A 17,758-nucleotide genomic window follows, 5' to 3' on the forward strand; every position below is an offset into this window, starting at 1 on the left:
TCCATGGTGTACCCCGCTTTCATTGTCCAGGGTGTACTCCACCTTCCTTGTCCAGGGTTTACACCGCTTTTCTTGTCCAGGGTGTACTCCACCTTCCTTGTCCAGGGTGTACCCCGCCTTCATTATTCATGGTGTACCCCGCTTTCCTTGTCCAGGGTGTACCCCACTTTCCTTGTCCAGGGTGTAAATCGCCCTTCCTTGTCCAGGGTGTACCCCGCCTTCCTTGTCCAGGATGTAGTCCTCCTAATAATCATGTGCCATAACACTCACACCCGGTAGAGGCTGCTGGCGGTTGTATTTGCGAATATAGTCCGAGGAAGAAGAAAATGGAAGAATCCACATTTGTCAGAGGGGGGCCTTTGAACAGCGGGTTGTTGGCTTTTAAATTATATCATTGATCTGGAACTCTTTTAACATAAATATGTACCTAAAAGATTAAATAAATAACAAATACCTGTCATTATTTTCAACTAGCGTCACTGTTAAACAAGACATTAAAGTGACACAGACCACAGAAAGACACCGGATGTAAATGGTGGATGCCGGAAGTGTTCAATGCAGTCATGTTTGTCCTTTAACAACAATTCAAACAACTGCAAACATTGAGTCACAAAATGGTTTTTATGCGTGTGAGAAATGTTTTCAACATCTCTTGACGCAAGACACGAACTTTCTCTAACTTTTTTATTTTTTTTACCAAGAGGCATCTGATCTCGTCGCCAATTGTTGTGGATAGTTGTTGCGTCATCATGGCTGCAAGATGCATGTTTGTGCTGCAGAGAATCTTAGGAGCTCACAGAGGTGCAACTCAGGTGCTGCAGAGAAACTTAGGAGCTCACAGAGGTGCAACTCAGGTGCTGCAGAGAAACTTAGGAGCTCACAGAGGTGAGAGTCAAGTTGGGAGAGTCAGACACATGAGCTGCTCTGGCGACGTGCACCTGTCCCAGCCTACTATCACAGGTATGATAGCCCACTATCACAGGTATGATAGCCTACTATCACAGGTATGATAGCCTACTATCACAGGTATGATAGCCTACTATCACAGGTATGATAGCCTACTATCACAGGTATGATAGCCTACTATCACAGGTATGATAGCCTACTATCACAGGTATGATAGCCTACTATCACAGGTATGATAGCCTACTATCACAGGTATGATAGCCTACTATCACAGGTATGATAGCCTACTATCACAGGTATGATAGCCTACTATCACAGGTATGATAGCCTACCATCACAGGTATGATAGCCTACCCCCACAGGTATGATTGCCTACTATCACAGGTATGATAGCCCACTATCACAGGTATGATAGCCTACTATCACAGGTATGATAGCCTACTATCACAGGTATGATAGCCTACTATCACAGGTATGATAGCCTACTATCACATGTATGATAGCCTACTATCACAGGTATGATAGCCTACTATCACAGGTATGATAGCCTACTATCACAGGTATGATAGCCTACTATCACAGGTATGATAGCCTACTATCACAGGTATGATAGCCTACCATCACAGGTATGATAGCCTACCCCCACAGGTATGATTGCCTACTATCACAGGTATGATAGCCCACTATCACAGGTATGATAGCCCACTATCACAGGTATGATAGCCTACTATCACAGGTATGATAGCCTACTATCACAGGTATGATAGCCTACTATCACAGGTATGATAGCCTACTATCACAGGTATGATAGCCTACTATCACAGGTATGATAGCCTACTATCACAGGTATGATAGCCTACTATCACAGGTATGATAGCCTACTATCACAGGTATGATAGCCTACTATCACAGGTATGATATCCCACTATCACAGGTATGATAGCCCACTATCACAGGTATGATAGCCTACTATCACAGGTATGATAGCCTACTATCACAGGTATGATAGCCTACTATCACAGGTATGATAGCCTACTATCACAGGTATGATAGCCTACTATCACAGGTATGATAGCCTACTATCACAGGTATGATAGCCTACTATCACAGGTATGATAGCCTACTATCACAGGTATGATAGCCTACTATCACAGGTATGATATCCCACTATCACAGGTATGATATCCCACTATCACAGGTATGATATCCCACTATCACAGGTATGATAGCCCACTATCACAGGTATGATAGCCTACTATCACAGGTATGATATCCCACTATCACAGGTATGATAGCCCACTATCACAGGTATGATAGCCTACTATCACAGGTATGATATCCCACTATCACAGGTATGATAGCCCACTATCACAGGTATGATAGCCTACTATCACAGGTATGATAGCCTACTATCACAGGTATGATAGCCACTATCACAGGTATGATAGCCTACTATCACATGTATGATAGCCTACTATCACAGGTATGATAGCCTACTATCACAGGTATGATTGCCTACTATCACAGGTATGATAGCCTACTATCACAGGTATGATAGCCTACTATCACAGGTATGATAGCCTACTATCACAGGTATGATAGCCTACTATCACAGGTATGATAGCCTACTATCACAGGTATGATAGCCTACTATCACAGGTATGATGGCCTACTATCACAGGTATGATAGCCTACTATCACAGGTATGATAGCCTACTATCACAGGTATGATATCCCACTATCACAGGTATGATAGCCCACTATCACAGGTATGATAGCCTACTATCACAGGTATGATAGCCTACTATCACAGGTATGATAGCCCACTATCACAGGTATGATAGCCTACTATCACAGGTATGATAGCCTACTATCACAGGTATGATAGCCTACTATCACAGGTATGATAGCCTACTATCACAGGTATGATAGCCTACTATCACAGGTATGATAGCCTACTATCACAGGTATGATAGCCTACTATCACAGGTATGATAGCCTACTATCACAGGTATGATAGCCTACTATCACAGGTATGATATCCCACTATCACAGGTATGATAGCCCACTATCACAGGTATGATAGCCTACTATCACAGGTATGATAGCCTACTATCACAGGTATGATTGCCTACTATCACAGGTATGATAGCCTACTATCACAGGTATGATAGCCTACTATCACAGGTATGATAGCCTACTATCACAGGTATGATAGCCTACTATCACAGGTATGATAGCCTACTATCACAGGTATGATAGCCTACTATCACAGGTATGATAGCCTACTATCACAGGTATGATAGCCTACTATCACAGGTATGATATCCCACTATCACAGGTATGATAGCCCACTATCACAGGTATGATAGCCTACTATCACAGGTATGATAGCCTACTATCACAGGTATGATAGCCTACTATCACAGGTATGATAGCCTACTATCACAGGTATGATAGCCTACTATCACAGGTATGATAGCCTACTATCACAGGTATGATAGCCTACTATCACAGGTATGATAGCCTACTATCACAGGTATGATAGCCTACTATCACAGGTATGATATCCCACTATCACAGGTATGATATCCCACTATCACAGGTATGATATCCCACTATCACAGGTATGATAGCCCACTATCACAGGTATGATAGCCTACTATCACAGGTATGATATCCCACTATCACAGGTATGATAGCCCACTATCACAGGTATGATAGCCTACTATCACAGGTATGATATCCCACTATCACAGGTATGATAGCCCACTATCACAGGTATGATAGCCTACTATCACAGGTATGATAGCCTACTATCACAGGTATGATAGCCCACTATCACAGGTATGATAGCCTACTATCACATGTATGATAGCCTACTATCACAGGTATGATATCCCACTATCACAGGTATGATAGCCCACTATCACAGGTATGATAGCCTACTATCACAGGTATGATATCCCACTATCACAGGTATGATAGCCCACTATCACAGGTATGATAGCCTACTATCACAGGTATGATAGCCTACTATCACAGGTATGATATCCCACTATCACAGGTATGATAGCCCACTATCACAGGTATGATAGCCTACTATCACAGGTATGATAGCCTACTATCACAGGTATGATAGCCCACTATCACAGGTATGATAGCCTACTATCACAGGTATGATAGCCTACTATCACAGGTATGATAGCCTACTATCACAGGTATGATAGCCTACTATCACAGGTATGATAGCCTACTATCACAGGTATGATAGCCTACCATCACAGGTATGATAGCCTACCCCCACAGGTATGATTGCCTACTATCACAGGTATGATAGCCCACTATCACAGGTATGATAGCCTACTATCACAGGTATGATAGCCTACTATCACAGGTATGATAGCCTACTATCACAGGTATGATAGCCTACTATCACATGTATGATAGCCTACTATCACAGGTATGATAGCCTACTATCACAGGTATGATAGCCTACTATCACAGGTATGATAGCCTACTATCACAGGTATGATAGCCTACTATCACAGGTATGATAGCCTACCATCACAGGTATGATAGCCTACCCCCACAGGTATGATTGCCTACTATCACAGGTATGATAGCCCACTATCACAGGTATGATAGCCCACTATCACAGGTATGATAGCCTACTATCACAGGTATGATAGCCTACTATCACAGGTATGATAGCCTACTATCACAGGTATGATAGCCTACTATCACAGGTATGATAGCCTACTATCACAGGTATGATAGCCTACTATCACAGGTATGATAGCCTACTATCACAGGTATGATAGCCTACTATCACAGGTATGATAGCCTACTATCACAGGTATGATATCCCACTATCACAGGTATGATAGCCCACTATCACAGGTATGATAGCCTACTATCACAGGTATGATAGCCTACTATCACAGGTATGATAGCCTACTATCACAGGTATGATAGCCTACTATCACAGGTATGATAGCCTACTATCACAGGTATGATAGCCTACTATCACAGGTATGATAGCCTACTATCACAGGTATGATAGCCTACTATCACAGGTATGATAGCCTACTATCACAGGTATGATATCCCACTATCACAGGTATGATATCCCACTATCACAGGTATGATATCCCACTATCACAGGTATGATAGCCCACTATCACAGGTATGATAGCCTACTATCACAGGTATGATATCCCACTATCACAGGTATGATAGCCCACTATCACAGGTATGATAGCCTACTATCACAGGTATGATATCCCACTATCACAGGTATGATAGCCCACTATCACAGGTATGATAGCCTACTATCACAGGTATGATAGCCTACTATCACAGGTATGATAGCCACTATCACAGGTATGATAGCCTACTATCACATGTATGATAGCCTACTATCACAGGTATGATAGCCTACTATCACAGGTATGATTGCCTACTATCACAGGTATGATAGCCTACTATCACAGGTATGATAGCCTACTATCACAGGTATGATAGCCTACTATCACAGGTATGATAGCCTACTATCACAGGTATGATAGCCTACTATCACAGGTATGATAGCCTACTATCACAGGTATGATAGCCTACTATCACAGGTATGATAGCCTACTATCACAGGTATGATAGCCTACTATCACAGGTATGATATCCCACTATCACAGGTATGATAGCCCACTATCACAGGTATGATAGCCTACTATCACAGGTATGATAGCCTACTATCACAGGTATGATAGCCCACTATCACAGGTATGATAGCCTACTATCACAGGTATGATAGCCTACTATCACAGGTATGATAGCCTACTATCACAGGTATGATAGCCTACTATCACAGGTATGATAGCCTACTATCACAGGTATGATAGCCTACTATCACAGGTATGATAGCCTACTATCACAGGTATGATAGCCTACTATCACAGGTATGATAGCCTACTATCACAGGTATGATAGCCTACTATCACAGGTATGATATCCCACTATCACAGGTATGATAGCCCACTATCACAGGTATGATAGCCTACTATCACAGGTATGATAGCCTACTATCACAGGTATGATTGCCTACTATCACAGGTATGATAGCCTACTATCACAGGTATGATAGCCTACTATCACAGGTATGATAGCCTACTATCACAGGTATGATAGCCTACTATCACAGGTATGATAGCCTACTATCACAGGTATGATAGCCTACTATCACAGGTATGATAGCCTACTATCACAGGTATGATAGCCTACTATCACAGGTATGATATCCCACTATCACAGGTATGATAGCCCACTATCACAGGTATGATAGCCTACTATCACAGGTATGATAGCCTACTATCACAGGTATGATAGCCTACTATCACAGGTATGATAGCCTACTATCACAGGTATGATAGCCTACTATCACAGGTATGATAGCCTACTATCACAGGTATGATAGCCTACTATCACAGGTATGATAGCCTACTATCACAGGTATGATATCCCACTATCACAGGTATGATATCCCACTATCACAGGTATGATATCCCACTATCACAGGTATGATAGCCCACTATCACAGGTATGATAGCCTACTATCACAGGTATGATATCCCACTATCACAGGTATGATAGCCCACTATCACAGGTATGATAGCCTACTATCACAGGTATGATATCCCACTATCACAGGTATGATAGCCCACTATCACAGGTATGATAGCCTACTATCACAGGTATGATAGCCTACTATCACAGGTATGATAGCCACTATCACAGGTATGATAGCCTACTATCACATGTATGATAGCCTACTATCACAGGTATGATAGCCTACTATCACAGGTATGATTGCCTACTATCACAGGTATGATAGCCTACTATCACAGGTATGATAGCCTACTATCACAGGTATGATAGCCTACTATCACAGGTATGATAGCCTACTATCACAGGTATGATAGCCTACTATCACAGGTATGATAGCCTACTATCACAGGTATGATAGCCTACTATCACAGGTATGATAGCCTACTATCACAGGTATGATAGCCTACTATCACAGGTATGATATCCCACTATCACAGGTATGATAGCCCACTATCACAGGTATGATAGCCCACTATCACAGGTATGATAGCCTACTATCACAGGTATGATAGCCCACTATCACAGGTATGATAGCCTACTATCACAGGTATGATAGCCTACTATCACAGGTATGATAGCCTACTATCACAGGTATGATAGCCTACTATCACAGGTATGATAGCCTACTATCACAGGTATGATAGCCTACTATCACAGGTATGATAGCCTACTATCACAGGTATGATAGCCTACTATCACAGGTATGATAGCCTACTATCACAGGTATGATATCCCACTATCACAGGTATGATATCCCACTATCACAGGTATGATAGCCCACTATCACAGGTATGATAGCCTACTATCACAGGTATGATAGCCTACTATCACAGGTATGATTGCCTACTATCACAGGTATGATAGCCTACTATCACAGGTATGATAGCCTACTATCACAGGTATGATAGCCTACTATCACAGGTATGATAGCCTACTATCACAGGTATGATAGCCTACTATCACAGGTATGATAGCCTACTATCACAGGTATGATAGCCTACTATCACAGGTATGATAGCCTACTATCACAGGTATGATATCCCACTATCACAGGTATGATAGCCCACTATCACAGGTATGATAGCCTACTATCACAGGTATGATAGCCTACTATCACAGGTATGATAGCCTACTATCACAGGTATGATAGCCTACTATCACAGGTATGATAGCCTACTATCACAGGTATGATAGCCTACTATCACAGGTATGATAGCCTACTATCACAGGTATGATAGCCTACTATCACAGGTATGATAGCCTACTATCACAGGTATGATATCCCACTATCACAGGTATGATATCCCACTATCACAGGTATGATATCCCACTATCACAGGTATGATAGCCCACTATCACAGGTATGATAGCCTACTATCACAGGTATGATATCCCACTATCACAGGTATGATAGCCCACTATCACAGGTATGATAGCCTACTATCACAGGTATGATATCCCACTATCACAGGTATGATAGCCCACTATCACAGGTATGATAGCCTACTATCACAGGTATGATAGCCTACTATCACAGGTATGATAGCCCACTATCACAGGTATGATAGCCTACTATCACATGTATGATAGCCTACTATCACAGGTATGATAGCCTACTATCACAGGTATGATTGCCTACTATCACAGGTATGATAGCCTACTATCACAGGTATGATAGCCTACTATCACAGGTATGATAGCCTACTATCACAGGTATGATAGCCTACTATCACAGGTATGATAGCCTACTATCACAGGTATGATAGCCTACTATCACAGGTACTTCACATGCATGATCATATCTTGATTTGATTTGCACAACTCTACCTTTCATAGGCCTCCTTTTGGCCAGCTGACCAAATATCAACATTTTTAATTTAATTGACTTCAGTACTTGCTGCTCAACTTATTGTGTCACCAAACACAGTTATTTGAAGTCAGCATACATTTTACAGCAGAAAGTCTAACTACTAAAAACCCAATGTTAGTAAAGTAAATAAGACCTGCTATTTAGTTGCAAATCCTTGCATCCTAATTTTCTTACAATTTAACAAGACAAAGTTGTCAAATGAAATGAAAGCAAGTGTTAATCACAAAGTTTATGATGAAGGCTTAGGTCAGGCTGATTCCAAAATTAAATATGAATCAAATATACTGCCGAAGAAGGGACTTGAACAATACATTTCTGTATGAATACATAGTAATACAGTTAATTCTAATGAAATAATTGATAATAAATCCTCCAGATGAAAATGAAATGTGGACTTAATATGTCATTTTTTCATTAGTTTTGGGTTTATGGTTGTATTGAAGTCATTTGACAAGACAACATTGTACAGAAGTTGCTAGAAAAAGGCCAGTTGTGTACAGCCAGCATGTGTGATAGCTTTTGAAGTAAGGAGGTGGCTTTGATCTGCGCAGGTAGCAGCTCTCTGTCCTTCCGAAGTCACACCTGTGGACAGCTGAGACGCCAGCATGTGGGAGAGAAGGTCACGCTCTGTGGTTGGGTCCAGTACCTCAGGTGAGGTGCGTCCTTCTTTTCCTCGGACGGGAGCTTGGAAAATGACCTTTCCCCCGTCTTTAAACAGACAAGACCTGTTCGTCATTCTTCGAGATTTCAGCGGCTCCACCCAAGTTCTCATACCTCAGGAGGAAGTAAGTGTAAAGAGTGGATGCTGACTGAACATGTTTGGACTTAGCTGTGACCAGGTTGTGTTGTGTTTTCTGCTGTTCCAAGTCTGCGCGCCACCTGAAAGGAGTCCTGTGCAGCCTCACGGCTGAGTCCGTGGTCAAAGTTGCAGGGACCGTCAGACTACGGCCACCAGGACAGGAGAACAAGGTGCCTTCAAAATGTCTTGGATAACAAGCAGTGAGTGTTTATTGCTGAGTTTGTGACAGGGGATGCCGACAGGAGACATCGAAGTCCTCGCCGAGGACGTGGACGTCTATAACATCTGCCGCAAGTTGCCCTTTGAATTGAAAGACTTTGTCAAAGTAAGTTTGGATATTCTTTTGCTGCCACGGAAACATGACAAATGTTCAATTAATAACATCTATAATAATGCAATTAGGAATTTGAGCTCAAGTTCCACTTTTTCATCTCATGACACGTAACTGTGGTGCATTCAAGGACCCTTGATGTAGAAAGTCTGACTAGTTTCTAGACACAAGGAATGTTTAACCCCCAGGAGATGCAATATCATTCTTATAATAATAATAACAAAGTTTTGTACAGGTTCCACTTTTTCATTTCATAGACTGTGGTGCATTCAAGGACCCTTGATGTAAAAAGTCTGACTAGTTTCTAGACACAAGGAAGGTTTAACCCCCAGGAAATGCAATATCATTCTTATAATAATAATAAGAAAGTTCTGTACAGGTTCCACTTTTTCATTTCATAGACCGTGGAACTGTGGTGCATTCAAGGACCCTTGATGTAAAAAGTCTGACCAGTTTCTAGACACAAGGAAGGTTTAACCCCCAGGAGATGCAATATCATTCTCATAATAATAATTAGAAAGTTCTGTACAGGTTCCACTTTTTCATTTCATAGACTGTGGAACTGTGGTGCATTCAAGGACCCTTGATGTAAAAAGTCTGACTAGTTTCTAGACACTAGGAAGGTTTAACCCCCAGGAGATGCAATATCATTCTTATAATAATAATAAGAAAGTTATGTACAGGTTCCACTTTTTCATTTCATAGACCGTGGAACTGTGGTGCATTCAAGGACCCTTGATGTAAAAAGTCTGACTAGTTTCTAGACACAAGGAAGGTTTAACCCCCAGGAGATGCAATATCATTCTTATAATAATAAGAAAGTTACAGTATGTACAGGTTCCACTTTTTCATTTCATAGACTGTGGAACTGTGGTGCATTCAAGGACCCTTGCTGTAAAAAGTCTGACTAGTTTCTAGACACAAGGAAGGTTTAACCCCCAGGAGATGCAATATCATTCTTATAATAATAAGAAAGTTATGTACAGGTTCCACTTTTTCATTTCATAGACTGTGGAACTGTGGTGCATTCAAGGACCCTTGATGTAAAAAGTCTGACTAGTTTCTAGACACAAGGAAGGTTTAACCCCCAGGAGATGCAATATCATTCTTATAATAATAATAACAAAGTTATGTACAGGTTCCACTTTTTCATTTCATAGACTGTGGAACTGTGGTGCATTCAAGGACCCTTGCTGTAAAAAGTCTGACTAGTTTCTAGACACAAGGAAGGTTTAACCCCCAGGAGATGCAATATCATTCTTATAATAATAATAAGAAAGTTATGTACAGGTTCCACTTTTTCATTTCATAGACCATGGTGCATTCAAGGACCCTTGATGTAAAAAGTCTGACTAGTTTCTAGACACAAGGAATGTTTAACCCCCAGGAGATGCAATATCATTCTTATAATAATAATAACAAAGTTTTGTACAGGTTCCACTTTTTCATTTCATAGACTGTGGTGCATTCAAGGACCCTTGATGTAAAAAGTCTGACTAGTTTCTAGACACAAGGAAGGTTTAACCCCCAGGAGATGCAATATCATTCTTATAATAATAATAAGAAAGTTATGTACAGGTTCCACTTTTTCATTTCATAGACTGTGGAACTGTGGTGCATTCAAGGACCCTTGATGTAAAAAGTCTGACCAGTTTCTAGACACTAGGAAGGTTTAACCCCCAGGAGATGCAATATTATTCATATAATAAGAAGAAAGTTATGCACAGGTTCCACTTTTTCATTTCATAGACTGTGGAACTGTGGTGCATTCAAGGACCCTTGATGTACAAAGTCTGACTAGTTTCTAGACACTAGGAAGGTTTAACCCCCAGGAGATGCAATATTATTCATATAATAAGAAGAAAGTTATGCACAGGTTCCACTTTTTCATTTCATAGACTGTGGAACTGTGGTGCATTCAAGGACCCTTGACACAAGTTTGACACAGAGTCATCACTAGTTTTTAAAGACTCCGCTTTAGGGTGGCCCAGAATCTTCCGCAGCGCCCCCCGGCCATGATCATAAATTCTGTTTCTTTGGTCCAGAAATCGGAGTCGTTGCGCCTGCGGTTTCGTTACCTGGACCTGCGCTCGTCCAACCTGCAGAAGAACCTGCGACTGAGGTCCCAGCTGGTGATGAAGATGAGAGAATATCTCTGCTACAAGCACGGTCATTGCACACCTTCTACCTGCTCAGCTTCTTTCCAACATCCTGGATTGACGTCCTCTTCTTCCTGCAGGTTTTGTTGACGTAGAAACGCCGACTCTGTTTAAAAGAACACCTGGGGTAACCATCACTTAGTTGATGTCTCTTACTTTGCCAACTAAGTAGTATCACACCTGCACCACGATAGTCTTCTATGGCTCATCGTCGTGTAATTATCATGTTTGCCTGTGATTTATTTACTATTTTAAAACTACAATTCAACACAGGCTGCACTTTGAATTCACCTTTTTTGCCAAATATGTCAAAAGTCTTTTAAATTAGGTTGGCTGTTTCGCCGCTAGCTTGATGCTAAGCTACAATGGACAACCCCATTGACAGGCTAAGGAGAATTAGCATGGAGATTGTTATTAAGGAATACAATTTGATGGGCACACAATCGAGGTAAAATGGCAAATACATTCTCCTCACAGAAAGTCATCAGGGCTCAGTAAAATTAATTTGCATTGATGTATTTTATATTGTAGTTGCTCCCCCAAGAATGTCAGTCTGTGGCTTGACATTCCAAGCATTTATTAGTCGGGATTTTTCTTTGGCTTTTGCAGGGAGCTAAAGAGTTTGTGGTTCCCTCCAGAGAACCAGCTCGTTTCTACTCGCTCCCTCAGAGTCCTCAGCAGTTCAAACAGCTCTTGATGGTGGCAGGAATTGACAGGTGGGAACTCAGTCCTTCTCATTCTTTATTACATTCTCATTAAGGACCCTAAACCTTACAGCTGGGGTTCTAATCCTCCACTCTAATAATATCACCGGATTAATAATCTTTCTCTTGATTTTAAATAACTATATCTGAGGTACTTACAGTTGCCAAACCTCTCCAATGATATAAAAGCATGTTTTCATGACACATATTATTATCAAGGCTTAGGTCAGGCTGATTGCAAAAGTAAATACTCATCAAATATATCACAAAAGTAGGAACTCCTAAAAACTGATGAAAAATATATTTACATACAATTATTAGGTGCTACAACAAATACATTTCAAATAAATTAATAATATATGTTTCTCAAATAAAAATCATCCAATAGACTCATACAAAGTGATGAAAAATATAAACATTTATTGACATTTATGACAATGGCTTTACAACTTACAAACACTTTTATGCAAAATGAATGTATTCAAATAAAGTTGGTATTAATAATAATCATAATATGTATGTTTCTTAAAAAAAGTGTCAATAAAAGTAAAGCGCAAATGAAAATACAGCTTCACCCAAATCCTCATCATTTTTGCGCTTCATGACTTTAGCTCCAAACTTCTTTGATATTCTCCTTACTGCCACAAGTGGTGGAAAAGTGTATTACAACTGCATTTCTTGGTGGCGCCCTAGAGCCGCGGTGTCCAAACTACAGCATCTTTAATTCAAGATGAATACCAATCTGGTGTTTTCAAATCAACTTTCAATGTCTGAAAATCTTCTTGCTGCGACTGTGCCGCCATGTTGTGGACAACGTTAGTAAAAGTAGTACAGCACAGCGTTTATCTGTACGGCCAAATCCAAACAACCTTCCCTAGTCATGGTGCATTAAAAACCAATCACACATTACACAAGCTGCTCACTGAACTTTGTGCATGTCGACACGCCATAGAACATTCAAAGTAACCCCCATCTATTACAATGCATGATGGGTAAAATGTCCCGGTTGTATATATTGTCATGTAATGAAAATAATGAAAGGCATTATATTTGTAGCTCGTTCAAATGTGTGCTGCCATTGTTTCAGGTACTTCCAGGTTGCACGGTGCTACCGTGACGAAGGCTCCAGACCCGACCGCCAGCCTGAGTTCACCCAAGTAGGGAGCAAGAACCCACAACAAAATACACTACTTTCACTGACTGCTTTTTATCTCTCTCAGCTGGACATAGAAATGTCTTTTGTGGAGCAGGCGGGAATCACATCTCTGGTGGAGGGTTTGCTGCAGTACTCCTGGCCTGCGGACAAAGGCGGCCTCACGCTTCCCTTCCCAACTATGAGCTACCAAGAGGCCATGAGGGACTACGGCGTGGACAAACCCGACACCAGGTTTGGCATGAAGGTCAGTTCCTACCTTTTCACTTTTAATACATTTGCAAACAAATCTTTTTTAATGTCCGCATTATGGGGTATTGTGTGTAGAATTTTGAGGACAAACATTTATCATATATTTTTTTAATTTTACATTTGTTTATTGAATTCTTTGGACAAAACAGAAATACAATACATCCATCCATCCCTTTTCTACCGCGTGCTGGCGCCTATCTCAGCTACAATTTGGGCGGAAGGCGATGTAAACCCTGGACAAGTCGCCACATCATCACAGAAATACAATGCAGTACAAATCAAATGTTCTCACCCAGCCAGAAATAACAATCCCAATCAGTCAAATAAGTAGAAGTGTGTATTGCTGCAGACACACACAACTGTCAAATAAGTAGAGACACACAACTGTCAAATAAGTAGAGACACACAACTGTCAAATAAGTAGAGACACGCAACTGTCAAATAAGTAAAGACACGCAACTGTCAAATAAGTAGAGACACACAACTGTCAAATAAGTAGAGACACACAACTGTCAAATAAGTAGAGACACACAACTGTCAAATAAGTAGACACACAACTGTCAAATAAGTAGAGACACACAACTGTCAAATAAGTAGACACACAACTGTCAAATAAGTAGAGACACACAACTGTCAAATAAGTAAAGACACGCAACTGTCAAATAAGTAGAGACACACAACTGTCAAATAAGTAGAGACACACAACTGTCAAATAAGTAGACACACAACTGTCAAATAAGTAGAGACACGCAACTGTCAAATAAGTAAAGACACGCAACTGTCAAATAAGTAGAGACACACAACTGTCAAATAAGTAGAGACACACAACTGTCAAATAAGTAGACACACAACTGTCAAATAAGTACAGACACACAACTGTCAAATAAGTAGAGACACGCAACTGTCAAATAAGTAAAGACACACAACTGTCAAATAAGTAGAGACACACAACTGTCAAATAAGTAGAGACACACAACTGTCAAATAAGTAGACACACAACTGTCAAATAAGTACAGACACACAACTGTCAAATAAGTAGAGACACGCAACTGTCAAATAAGTAGAGACACGCAACTGTCAAATAAGTAGAGACACGCAACTGTCAAATAAGTAGAGACACACAACTGTCAAATAAGTAGAGACACGCAACTGTCAAATAAGTAGAGACACACAACTGTCAAATAAGTAGAGACACGCAAGTGTCAAATAAGTAGAGACACGCAACTGTCAAATAAGTAGAGACACGCAACTGTCAAATAAGTAAAGACACACAACTGTCAAATAAGTAGAGACACACAACTTTCAAATAAGTAGAGACACACAACTGTCAAATAAGTAGAGACACACAACTGTCAAATAAGTAGAGACACACAACTGTCAAATAAGTAGAGACACACAACTTTCAAATAAGTAGAGACACACAACTGTCAAATAAGTAGAGACACACAACTGTCGAATAAGTCGAGACACACAACTGTCAAATAAGTAGAGACACACAACTGTCAAATAAGTAGAGACACACAACTGTCAAATAAGTAGAGACACACAACTGTCAAATAAGTAGAGACACACAACTGTCAAATAAGTAGAGACACACAACTGTCAAATGAGTAGACACACAACTGTCAAATAAGTACAGACACACAACTGTCAAATAAGTAGAGACACGCAACTGTCAAATAAGTAAAGACACGCAACTGTCAAATAAGTAGAGACACGCAACTGTCAAATAAGTAGAGACACGCAACTGTCAAATAAGTAGAGACACGCAACTGTCAAATAAGTAGAGACACGCAACTGTCAAATAAGTAGAGACACACAACTGTCAAATAAGTAGAGACACACAACTGTCAAATAAGTAGAGACACACAACTGTCAAATAAGTAGAGACACGCAACTGTCAAATAAGTAGAGACACACAACTGTCAAATAAGTAGAGACACGCAACTGTCAAATAAGTAGAGACACGCAACTGTCAAATAAGTAGAGACACACAACTGTCAAATAAGTAAAGACACACAACTTTCAAATAAGTAGAGACACACAACTGTCAAATAAGTAGAGACACACAACTGTCAAATAAGTAGAGACACACAACTGTCAAATAAGTAGAGACACACAACTGTCAAATAAGTAGAGACACACAACTGTCAAATAAGTAGAGACACACAACTGTCAAATAAGTAGAGACACACAACTGTCAAATAAGTAGAGACACACAACTGTCAAATAAGTAGAGACACACAACTGTCAAATAAGTAGAGACACACAACTGTCAAATAAGTAGAGACACAACTGTCAAATAAGTAGAGACACACAACTGTCAAATAAGTAGAGACACACAACTGTCAAATAAGTAGAGACACACAACTGTCAAATAAGTAGAGACACACAACTGTCAAATAAGTAGAGACACACAACTGTCAAATAAGTAGAGACACACAACTGTCAAATAAGTAGAGACACACAACTGTCAAATAAGTAGAGACACACAACTGTCAAATAAGTAGAGACACACAACTGTCAAATAAGTCGAGACACACAACTGTCAAATAAGTCGAGACACACAACTGTCAAATAAGTCGAGACACACAACTGTCAAATAAGTCGAGACACACAACTGTCAAATAAGTCGAGACACACAACTGTCAAATAAGTCGAGACACACAACTGTCAAATAAGTCGAGACACACAACTGTCAAATAAGTCGAGACACACAACTGTCAAATAAGTCGAGACACACAACTGTCAAATAAGTCGAGACACACAACTGTCAAATAAGTCGAGACACACAACTGTCAAATAAGTCGAGACACACAACTGTCAAATAAGTCGAGACACACAACTGTCAAATAAGTCGAGACACACAACTGTCAAATAAGTCGAGACACCAAAAGCGACCAACTGTCAAATAAGTCGAGACACGCAACTGTCAAATAAGTCGAGACACGCAACTGTCAAATAAGTCGAGACACGCAACTGTCAAATAAGTCGAGACACGCAACTGTCAAATAAGTCGAGACACGCAACTGTCAAATAAGTCGAGACACGCAACTGTCAAATAAGTCGAGACACGCAACTGTCAAATAAGTCGAGACACGCAACTGTCAAATAAGTCGAGACACGCAACTGTCAAATAAGTCGAGACACGCAACTGTCAAATAAGTCGAGACACGCAACTGTCAAATAAGTCGAGACACGCAACTGTCAAATAAGTCGAGACACGCAACTGTCAAATAAGTCGAGACACGCAACTGTCAAATAAGTCGAGACACGCAACTGTCAAATAAGTCGAGACACGCAACTGTCAAATAAGTCGAGACACGCAACTGTCAAATAAGTCGAGACACGCAACTGTCAAATAAGTCGAGACACGCAACTGTCAAATAAGTCGAGACACGCAACTGTCAAATAAGTCGAGACACGCAACTGTCAAATAAGTCGAGACACGCAACTGTCAAATAAGTCGAGACACGCAACTGTCAAATAAGTCGAGACACGCAACTGTCAAATAAGTCGAGACACGCAACTGTCAAATAAGTCGAGACACGCAACTGTCAAATAAGTCGAGACACGCAACTGTCAAATAAGTCGAGACACGCAACTGTCAAATAAGTCGAGACACGCAACTGTCAAATAAGTCGAGACACGCAACTGTCAAATAAGTCGAGACACGCAACTGTCAAATAAGTCGAGACACGCAACTGTCAAATAAGTCGAGACACGCAACTGTCAAATAAGTCGAGACACGCAACTGTCAAATAAGTAGAGACACGCAACTGTCAAATAAGTCGAGACACGCAACTGTCAAATAAGTCGAGACACGCAACTGTCAAATAAGTCGAGACACGCAACTGTCAAATAAGTAGTAGACACGCAACTGTCAAATAAGTAGAGACACGCAACTGTCAAATAAGTCG

At 40.6% G+C, this 17,758-nt stretch overlaps 1 protein-coding gene across 1 annotated transcript; it reads left to right on the forward strand.

Moving 5' to 3' along the window:
- The first annotated feature begins 535 nt into the window (after window positions 1-535).
- On the forward strand, window positions 536-15,001 carry LOC133545066 (aspartate--tRNA ligase, mitochondrial-like). Its single transcript, XM_061890376.1, has 10 exons — window positions 536-960; window positions 8,992-9,091; window positions 9,159-9,225; window positions 9,308-9,409; window positions 9,469-9,564; window positions 11,616-11,739; window positions 11,810-11,856; window positions 12,339-12,445; window positions 13,521-13,590; window positions 13,654-15,001. The coding sequence occupies exons 1-10, from the start codon at window positions 750-752 to the stop codon at window positions 13,948-13,950; spliced, it is 1,221 nt and encodes a 406-aa protein (XP_061746360.1). The 5' UTR covers window positions 536-749; the 3' UTR covers window positions 13,951-15,001.
- The last annotated feature ends 2,757 nt before the right edge of the window (window positions 15,002-17,758 follow it).

Source organism: Nerophis ophidion, linkage group LG28 (assembly GCF_033978795.1).
Source record: "Nerophis ophidion isolate RoL-2023_Sa linkage group LG28, RoL_Noph_v1.0, whole genome shotgun sequence".
In the NCBI taxonomy this organism is placed as follows: Eukaryota; Metazoa; Chordata; class Actinopteri; order Syngnathiformes; family Syngnathidae; genus Nerophis; species Nerophis ophidion.

Coding starts and splice junctions, on each gene's coding strand:
- LOC133545066 (XM_061890376.1), top strand. CDS start 750: ATGGCTGCAAGATGCATGTTTGTGCTGCAGAGAATCTTAGGAGCTCAC. Junction 9,410..9,468: donor CACCAGGACAGGAGAACAAG/GTGCCTTCAAAA, acceptor AGTTTGTGACAG/GGGATGCCGACAGGAGACAT. Junction 9,565..11,615: donor AATTGAAAGACTTTGTCAAA/GTAAGTTTGGAT, acceptor TCTTTGGTCCAG/AAATCGGAGTCGTTGCGCCT.